The 9036-nt window shown below is 38.1% G+C and overlaps 1 protein-coding gene across 1 annotated transcript in view; it reads left to right on the forward strand.

Annotated features, from left to right (window-relative positions):
* Positions 1-8752, forward strand: part of SLC6A11 (solute carrier family 6 member 11) — a gene marked incomplete at both ends in the record, with an annotated part of 101746 nt that extends 92994 nt beyond the window's left edge. Inside the window, 4 exons of the mRNA XM_082321355.1 lie at positions 3968-4070; positions 4955-5055; positions 6397-6567; positions 8600-8752. Coding sequence (XP_082177481.1) covers positions 3968-4070; positions 4955-5055; positions 6397-6567; positions 8600-8752 — 528 coding nt within the window. The remainder of the gene's footprint in view (positions 1-3967; positions 4071-4954; positions 5056-6396; positions 6568-8599) is intronic.
* Positions 8753-9036: the final 284 nt, after the last annotated feature.

Genomic DNA, 9036 nt, shown 5'->3' on the forward strand with positions numbered 1-9036 from the left:
AGTCAATTTAACAGAAGTTTCAGAGATAAGTCCTTTTTCATGAAAGTTCAATGTTCGTGGAAGTTGGCAGCCATATAGAGAAGACCTAGAAGTATCCTTATTGTTCAAAAGAACAAAGCATGAGTTCAGTCTTTATTGAAAAACAGAGAATTCAGAAAAAAGCTGTAGCTTAATGAGTGCATGAATTATAAGGGCTCACAGTCATCTATAAGATTTAAGTGCAAATCAGGCTCCATTAACTCTGATGTTCCTGGGTCACAGAAGAAGGCATAATGATAGGGAAGGACTGGATGACTGGAGTATTAAAGATAGGGTAGACTACAGTAGCACAAGGTATAAGGTCTTCAATATAGTAGTAAACATTTCTACTAGGCATTGAAAACTATTAGGAAAGAGAAATATCTGGATGTGAAACTAAGCGCTACAAATATGCTGTAGACATAAAACTATGTCTTAGATGTTTCGGGAAGATATTTCCAATTGGGAGATGGGAATAGTCCCATGACTGGACAAGGTAATAGTCCCACTGAAATATTATATATGACTCTGAATACTTGTATTCAGACTAGAACAACATGCAAAGCAAGAGAAGTGAGGATGATCCTAGGAGTACAGAGTCAATTTTACCAGAAACTAGCAAAATGATGATAATATTAGCATGGGTGTATGATTGCTTTCTGTACGTATATCATAGATGTGAGTAAAAACATGAACTATCTCTGCAAAAAGAATGGCTCCCTTTCCCTCATCCCCAATCCAGGGTGTAAAAACTGGCCATGAATAATTAGGCTGAAAATTAATAAAGGATTTCTATCCATCAGAACAGTGATGTTCTTGGAGTTTTTCCAAGAAAATAGTTCTGGCTTGAAACTGGAATTCAGATTGTCAGTTAGTTTATGAAAGGTATTATGTGACATAGTTCCCTGTGAGAGCAGAGGAATTGACACTGGTTGATTAAGAATTCCTTCCAGATGTGTGTCCCTATCAGCTGAGCACTGGAGCAGAGCAACCTTATGGGGACCAATTTGACTGTAGTCATTCTTACCCTCAGTAAGATAAATTGTCTTTGCTACGTAAAATGCAGAAATTTTGGAATCATTCCTCCCACAGTGCAAGTGTTAAGCAGAGCACTGAGTGGTACATTGAGATGTACAGGCTAAAAGAAATATAAGCATGAAGAGTGAAGAGGAAGCTAGTTCTCCCAAATGACGGGAATATTCTTGCAGGTGTTTTGCAGAATTGTGTTCCTTATATTTTATTGTCTTAATTGGCTGATCTCTAAGTTTCCAATTTGCTTAGATATTTGCTGAACCTCACAGTGAGCTCTCTGCAGTAAAGATGTTCACTTGTGAGATTTTGGGAAGCAGTCAGCTGGCAGAGCTGACTAAAAGTGGTGTAGCTAATAAGCAAAAAAGCATCTGCATTAGGAGAAAAAAAATCACATTTAATTAAAAAAATTTTGCTTCAACCTTTGCATTCTGGTCTGGGAGGGCTGACATTCCACAGTGCTTTTACTATAACTTTTTGCTCAACAGAAACCTTAAAGGACAGAGAAACACTTTTTTCTCAGTATCACTAGAGAGGTATAAGTTATTACTGAGAGATGTGACTTATTTATGTAATCAACTAGACAATCTAAGTAGCTGTGATCCAATGCAGAAATGACATACCGGTAGAGAATGCTCCATTCCATGGTACTTCAGTAAGGCATCAAAGCATTATGCATGAGTGAGACTTCCAAGGGTAAATATATCATAGAATCATAAAACGGTTTGGGTTGGAAGGGATCTTAAAGATCATCTCGTTCCAAGCCCCCTGCCATGGGACACCTTCCACTAGACCAGGTTCCTCAAAGCCCCATCCAACCTGGCCTTGAACACTTCCAGGGATGGGGCATCCACAACTTCTCTGGGCAACCTGTTCCAGTGCCTCACCACCCTCATTGTGAAGAACTTCTTCCTTATATCTACTCTAAATCTACCCTCTTTCAGTTTAAAGCCATTACCCCTTGGCCTATCACTATATGCCCTTGTAAAAAGTCCCTCTCCAGCTTTCTTGTAGGCCCCGTTCAGGTACTGGAAGGCTGCTATAAGGTCTCCCCGGAGCCTTCTCTTCTGCAGGCTGAACAAGCCCAACTCTCTCAGCCTGTCCTTGTAGGAGAGGTACTCCAGGCCTCTGACCATCTTCAGGGCCCTCCTCTGGACTCGCTCCAACAGGTCCACCTCCTTCTTATGCTGGGGGCCCCAGAGCTGAACATAGTACTCCATGTATATCCCAACTCTGTCCTTATCCTCTCTTGCATTTCTAAATACACATTCCTGGATTTTATTCAGGCCTTGGATTATTCATAAAAGAAATTTTACCATATAGGAAAACTTTCTTATTCAGATATATGGTCATTTCCTAACTATACAGGACTAGTTTTGCCAAATGCCTGCTTGGACATCAATGCAGTTTTATATACAATAACTTTAGAACATTCTTATGTTCCATAAGATTTAGACAGGATTTCAAGTTTACAGAGTCCATCTTAACTTACCTTCAGTCGCTTAATGCAGAGACAAAAAGGGGAAAATCCTAGGTATTGTTTTTGATTTAGTTTTTTTTATGTTTGTACGGTTCTCTTCCATTTGCAGAAAATTGTCTGAGATGTAATGGATCACATGTACTACCCAAAATAGCATTACATTTCAACTGAAGAGATGATCTCAAGCCCCTGTTTCCTTCACATGGCTTTCTGCAAAGAAGGAAGTCTTAGGATTCCTTTCCATTGAAATGATCTCTTGTGAATCTCCTCCTCATTATTATTTCAATATTGAATGCGTATGTGATAGAAGATTAAATATCTTGCATAGAAAGTAGTGTAATATTTTTTAACATAATTTTAATAGTCAAGTTATCCATAATGTTATTAATTGAACTTCCTAGGTTTTCTTCTCATCTTGCCTTGAGGCAAAGGCTCTAGAAAGCCAGCCAGTTCTCTGAACAGTTCTGACTGTTGTAACCAAGGGAAAAAATACAAGAAAAGAAGAATTATGGCTTCGATAGATGTGACAATTGACATAGTTTAGTCATAGTCAAACAGTAAATATGTGAGGATGTCTTAGTTAAGCACATTTACCTTTTTCATACTGGTTGGTATTGTGGCACCACTGAATGCAGAAAATTACAGATCATTGACAGCACAGTGTGCATTGTGTATGGATGCCATGCTAACTTAGGACACTGCTTGGTTTTGGTTGCTCTCCTTTCTGGAAGTGCAGAGGTTGCTATTTTAAAGCCATTTGGTGAACAATTTTTAACTTGTTAGGAAAACATTTTTAATAAGCTTGCTTGGAGTCAGGGTGATTCTTATTTCACATTCTTTTTTTTTTTTGTCAAAAAATAGTGACTCATTTAAGCTTAAAGGTTGTGAGCTACATTCAAACTTTGTAGGTCAGTTTACTCATTTTACAGTTGCTATGCCATTGGAGATTCATTCTAGTAACTACAGATTTTGCCTTCTTTCCTCACATTTTAACTAATTCTTCTACGTATTAACAGCACAGACACAAAAACAAGACCCTGCGTCTTCATGTGCAGTGACCTGGAGATCAAAAGCACCTGTAGTTATCTACAGCTTGATGTGATAACAAATGAAGTTGAAAAAAATCATGGAGGTGTGAGAGTGTTTTGGAAACAAGTGAAATGTAGTTCTCTCCACTCCAGGATTTACTACCTTGAAGCAAATGCACAGTATTCAACTGGCATGGGAAATAATCTTAAGTGCTACGGAAGAAAAAAATCGTTCAAAATAACAAATCACTGGGAAATGAATAGTCTTTGTTCAAGAAGGAACCAACTTTAGTAGGAAGACTGCCAGGGAACCAACAGATTGACTGTGTAATTAAAGCCATATTTGCTATGAAATATTCCTACTGGTGCTAACACAATATTTTTTTTTCCCTTTCCTGTTTTTGTCTTTCAGGGTGGGATGTATGTCTTTCAGTTATTTGACTCTTATGCAGCTAGTGGCATGTGCCTTCTTTTTGTTGCCATATTTGAATGTGTCTGTATAGGCTGGGTTTATGGTGAGTTGCTGAAAATTGCTGTGGTTTTGAGTTTATACGGAAGTTTTCTGTTTGCATAAAAGCAATGTGAAAGCCTTGTACCTTTATGGAGTGGGGCCCTCCACATTCCCATGCCCTACCAAAAGTCAGGAATGCCTTTTTTCCCACTCTAAATAACAAAGTTAGTGGAATCAATTTTTTTTTCCCCTTGGCCCTTGTTAGGATTGACCTCCACCTTCCTTCACCAAGGAAAGACTTAGCTGCCTTAGAAAGTAGGAGTGGCAATAAGTTTTTCTTCTCTCACAAAGCATCTATACAGGGCATGTTCCCTTCCACTTCTGACACTCACAGATAAATCCAGGGAAGTTGGAGTTCATGCCTCTTTAAAAGAAAAGGGACATTGTAGTGTCCCTAGCTCTGCTGTTTCTGTCTGTCAGCAAAGTCAAGAGAAAACCACCACAGTGCTGGGTATGTTCATGGTCACATCTTCAAGCATTTTTTGCTCACAAAGGACTGACAATTTTACTTTGTAAAGCAACGTATGAAGTTCAGATCACACACGTCGCCAGATATCTAAGGATTCACACATGAGCTTGTAGCATAGAAATACTCTTTAACTGGGCTTGAACTCAGACTGTTAGTGACCAGAAACCATTTCTGTTCGACAGCTCGCCCACTCTTACTCTCTGTTCATACTCTGTCAGATACAGATGTAGGCAGCAATCTCTGCCACAAGTATGGAGCAGATGACCAAGAGGTGCATGTGTCAGGGAAAGAGGTAGCAGCTTCAGTCTTTGCAGCTCAGTCAGAAACTATTTTTTTCTCTTTACTGTTTCAAATACTGACCTATACAACCTCTTGCATGTACATTCTACATCTGCTTTTCATTTGTTTTTTTGGGGCAGGCAGCAATCGCTTTTATGATAACATTGAAGATATGATTGGGTACAAACCACTGTCATTGATTAAATGGTGCTGGATGGTCTTAACTCCAGGTATTTGCGCAGTAAGTACGGAATATCCAAATAACTTGTTTTAAACATAAAGAGGGTTTTCTGTGCATATTTGTAGAATTTTGCTGCTGCACAATGGTTGAGAAAAATGCCTATTGATTTGTAGCATATGTTTTAATTGAAAAACACTTCATAGGATCTGTAAAAACTGTGAAATATTCTCTAAATTGTGAGAAATCTTAGTATATACAATAATAGGAAAAAAATAGACTCAGGGCCCTAAATGAACATTTGCCAATGCAATGGAGGCTTTTTTTCACTGCATTGCTAGTATACCTTGTGTCTACCCAACATAACTCAAACTCCTCCAAACTTGTGCTGGTCTCCTTGCTGCTCCAGCCTCCTGTTTCCTTCCCTCTCTTTGGGTGAGTAGACATTTTTCAAAGAAGATAGGATATTTTTTCATCTAGTAAAAGTAGTAGAAGAGGCCAAGAGCACATCTCATATGCACGAAGAACGGGAAGGAATTTGCCTTACCAGAAGCTAGCAGTACTGCTGCTAACTCTGGCAATCTGCTGTGGCTACATAACAGGGACAGAATTACAAAAGGAGCATGACCAGATTGCCCATAAATTTGATCCACAAGCGCTTAAGGATTAGATACTAAAATCTTCCAGTTCTCCAATATGTAAATGATAGCAACTGCAAAATCACAGATGCTGGGGCACCTGGAGATCCAGGTTCCCTTGAGCTCTGCCAGTTCATTTGCAAATTTGGGAAAATTTCTGACTCATTTTCACCAACTCTGAAATGAACTTAATATCGCTTGCTCTTGTACACTCTTTTCACCACTTTGGAGAAAAGAACACAGTAACTTTTCTGTATTTCATATATTTAAATGGTCCAAACTGCTTGATTAGACACCTGTTGAATTTAGACAGATATATTTGAGCTTTTGTGAGGATGAAAGAGTTGGCCTGCAGAACTGCAGATACAGACAGTGGATTAAGACAACTTTGAAAATTCTGGCTTTCCTTTTTCATCATGACAGGTTGGAGATAACACAGCTTGTGTTACTTAATCACAGCTGGTTCATGGTAGCAAATCTTTCCTGCCCAGGTACCGTTTGCCATCAAAGCGCAGGTTTTATTGTCATCGAGAGGTAAACAGGATTTAAACTTGAAAGGTTGTTCATTTCTGTGGAAGGTACTGAGACATGTTGTTTAAGCTGTACATAGATACTGCTGTTTTGTTTTTTTTTTTCTCTGACTGAAAAGCTTACCTCTGCCTTCCATCTTTAGGGAGGCTGGCCTGGCCTAAACAGTCTATCATTTTCTTGTTACATAGGCAGTGTTTTTTCAAATACCGCTAATATGTTTCTCTGCTTATTTCAGGGAATCTTCATCTTTTTCCTGGTGAAATACAAGCCTTTGAAATACAACAATGTATATATATACCCTGACTGGGGCTACGGCATAGGGTGGATGATGGCACTCTCTTCCATGATCTGTATCCCTTTGTGGATGTGCATTAAGCTGTGGAAGACAGAAGGCACTTTCATAGAGGTAAGATACATTTTCAGATTAATGATACTGAAAAAAGAAGTGGGAAGGGAGTGTAAATCCTTACCTGCATGAGACTAAGCACAATTTAATCACAAAAGCAATGCCATATACCTGTTCCAGTGGCAGATTGGGTTAGGCTTCTCTAGTCACTGGTGGAAAGAGGCATCTGAGTTTTCTCTGTTTTCTTAGAATCATAGAATTATTTAGGTTGGAAAAGATCCTTAAGATTATCAAGTCCAACTGTTAACCTAGCACTGCCAAGTCCACCACTAAACCATGTCCCTAAGTGCCACGTCTACACGTCTTTTAAATACCTCCAGGGATGAGGACTCATCTACTTCCCTGGGCAAAACAACTTCTGAATTTCTTCTTTCTTTTTGCCTTCACTGACTTCAGCCTGTGGTAAACTAAGCAATACTATAGCTTTAAGGTGCTCTGTTCCTGCTCAATTTGTAGCTTAAAAGGTCTGTAACATCAGCTAAATCCCTCAAGAAGGTTTGTACCAGCCATTCATTCAGGTCATCTGCCTTCTTTCCATGGTTTTGGTAACTAATGTTTGTGCTGCCAGGATTTTCTCCAGGAGCTGGGTAGCAAACACTCACATATGTCCTCTGGACAGTTTTCCTGATTACAGTTCTCTAAGTAAGAAATAGAGGCAAAAAGAAATATTCAGTGCAATTTACTAACATTTGGTATCAGGTTATCTCAGGTCTAGAGTGAGGTTAAGATTATTAAATATGAGAGTTTCTCCAAAGATAGACAATGAAGATGGCTATAATGGAAGAAACAAGAATATCAATCTTGTTCAGCTGTTTGGGATTTCTCATATTCCAGAAAAGCCTGGTTCTGTCATCTGGAGTTCCTTAGATACTAATCAGTAAAAGTAGATATCCCAGTATTGCCTCCTTCTATCTCGGTACATATATGGAGGGGACTTTATTCAGTCCCTTTCATGCTTTCTCTGTTTTTCTGATATTCTCTAGGATAATGCCAATATGAAGAATAAGACAGTAGGAATTTCTGTGTCTAGGGCAGCTGGGGCTCATTAGCTTAACTAGCACTTTTGAAAGATCTCACAGTGTATACCCACACTTTCAAAATTATCCTCCATTCAGAACCAAAGGGTATGACATCTGAATATATCTGAGTATATCTCAATGTAATAGTTACTGCTTTCTTGAATGGAGAAGTTGACATGCAATTGATTGTGCTGGCTGATGGCAGTCCATATTGAAATGATTCCATGGCCTGGAGACTACCTAGGAAATCTTTACTGTGGGTATATAAACAAAAAATGAATTGTCCATAATACAGTTTTCTTAGCATGTCAAAAGAGGAAGTTTTGCACAAATCTTAACATTAAATATTTCCTTAATGCATCAACCTTACCCTGTCTCTGCAAGTAAATAGAATTTGTTTATAGAATCTTGTTTTGTATTGCCTTGTAGTCTGAAGCACTGCAGACATGTCATTATCTTTTCTGTACATGAATGATGAGATTTTTTTTTAATTACAGTTGGGAGCTTCTCAGGAAGCCAACTTTCTGCAACATGTCTGCTCTCCAAGCTACAAGCAGCAACATTGCTACTGATGTTATTGCTATAAAAGAGAAAGTTCTCAGCTGCACATGTATATTTTTCTTTTGGTCTTTATTGTAGCTTAATACACTTTGGCAGTCCCTTGTTTATTTATTTTTTTCAGTATATATTCTTTGACTATACCATGAGAAACAACATGTACACATATAACAGGCCTTACCCAGAGCATTGTGCGGGATTTCTTCATGGAAGGGAATGTTACTCTAAATCAGCGTGAAAATTCACTTTGACTTTGTCTTTGCGTTCGTTCTCTAACCTTTGGTCTGATGTGATTTGTAAAGAACTGTGTGGCATGCAGTTTTATGGATGTATCTATAACAGGGAAATGAGAAGCAGTCATGCAAAAGAAGAGGTTTTTATAGTCAATCTGTTTAAGAAATGTGTGTCTGTGACCAAGAAAAAGATAATGATTTCCATTTTCTCAAATTTTCTAGAAATTCAGGAAGTTGATTACACCTAGCTCAGATCTGAAAATGAGAGGGAAACTTGGAGGAGGAGCCTACATTGCAGCAATTAATGACTGCGATGCCAAACTGAAAGGAGATGGCGCCATTTCAACCATTACAGAAAAGGAGACACATTTCTAAAAGAACTATCTTTTTTGTTTTGTTTTGTTTTGTTTTTGTATAAATAAATAAATTCACTTAATTATAGAGGCTGGCTTGTTTTGCACAAAATTTTATTAACCAGTTAATTTTAAAGTGAAAATTGTATACTTGTTTAAAAGTGATTTTTTAAATTACTATATAAGTAATGATTATGTAAAAGAGAAAGAAATAGTATTATATGGTATGTTAGTGATGACTTCTTGTAATATGGTGATTTCAGTAAACGTTTTTTTAGAAGTTAGAGGGACCTGTATAATGTGCTG

This window comes from Platalea leucorodia, assembly GCF_965183815.1.
Source record: "Platalea leucorodia genome assembly, chromosome: 9".
NCBI classification, from domain to species: domain Eukaryota; kingdom Metazoa; phylum Chordata; class Aves; order Pelecaniformes; family Threskiornithidae; genus Platalea; species Platalea leucorodia.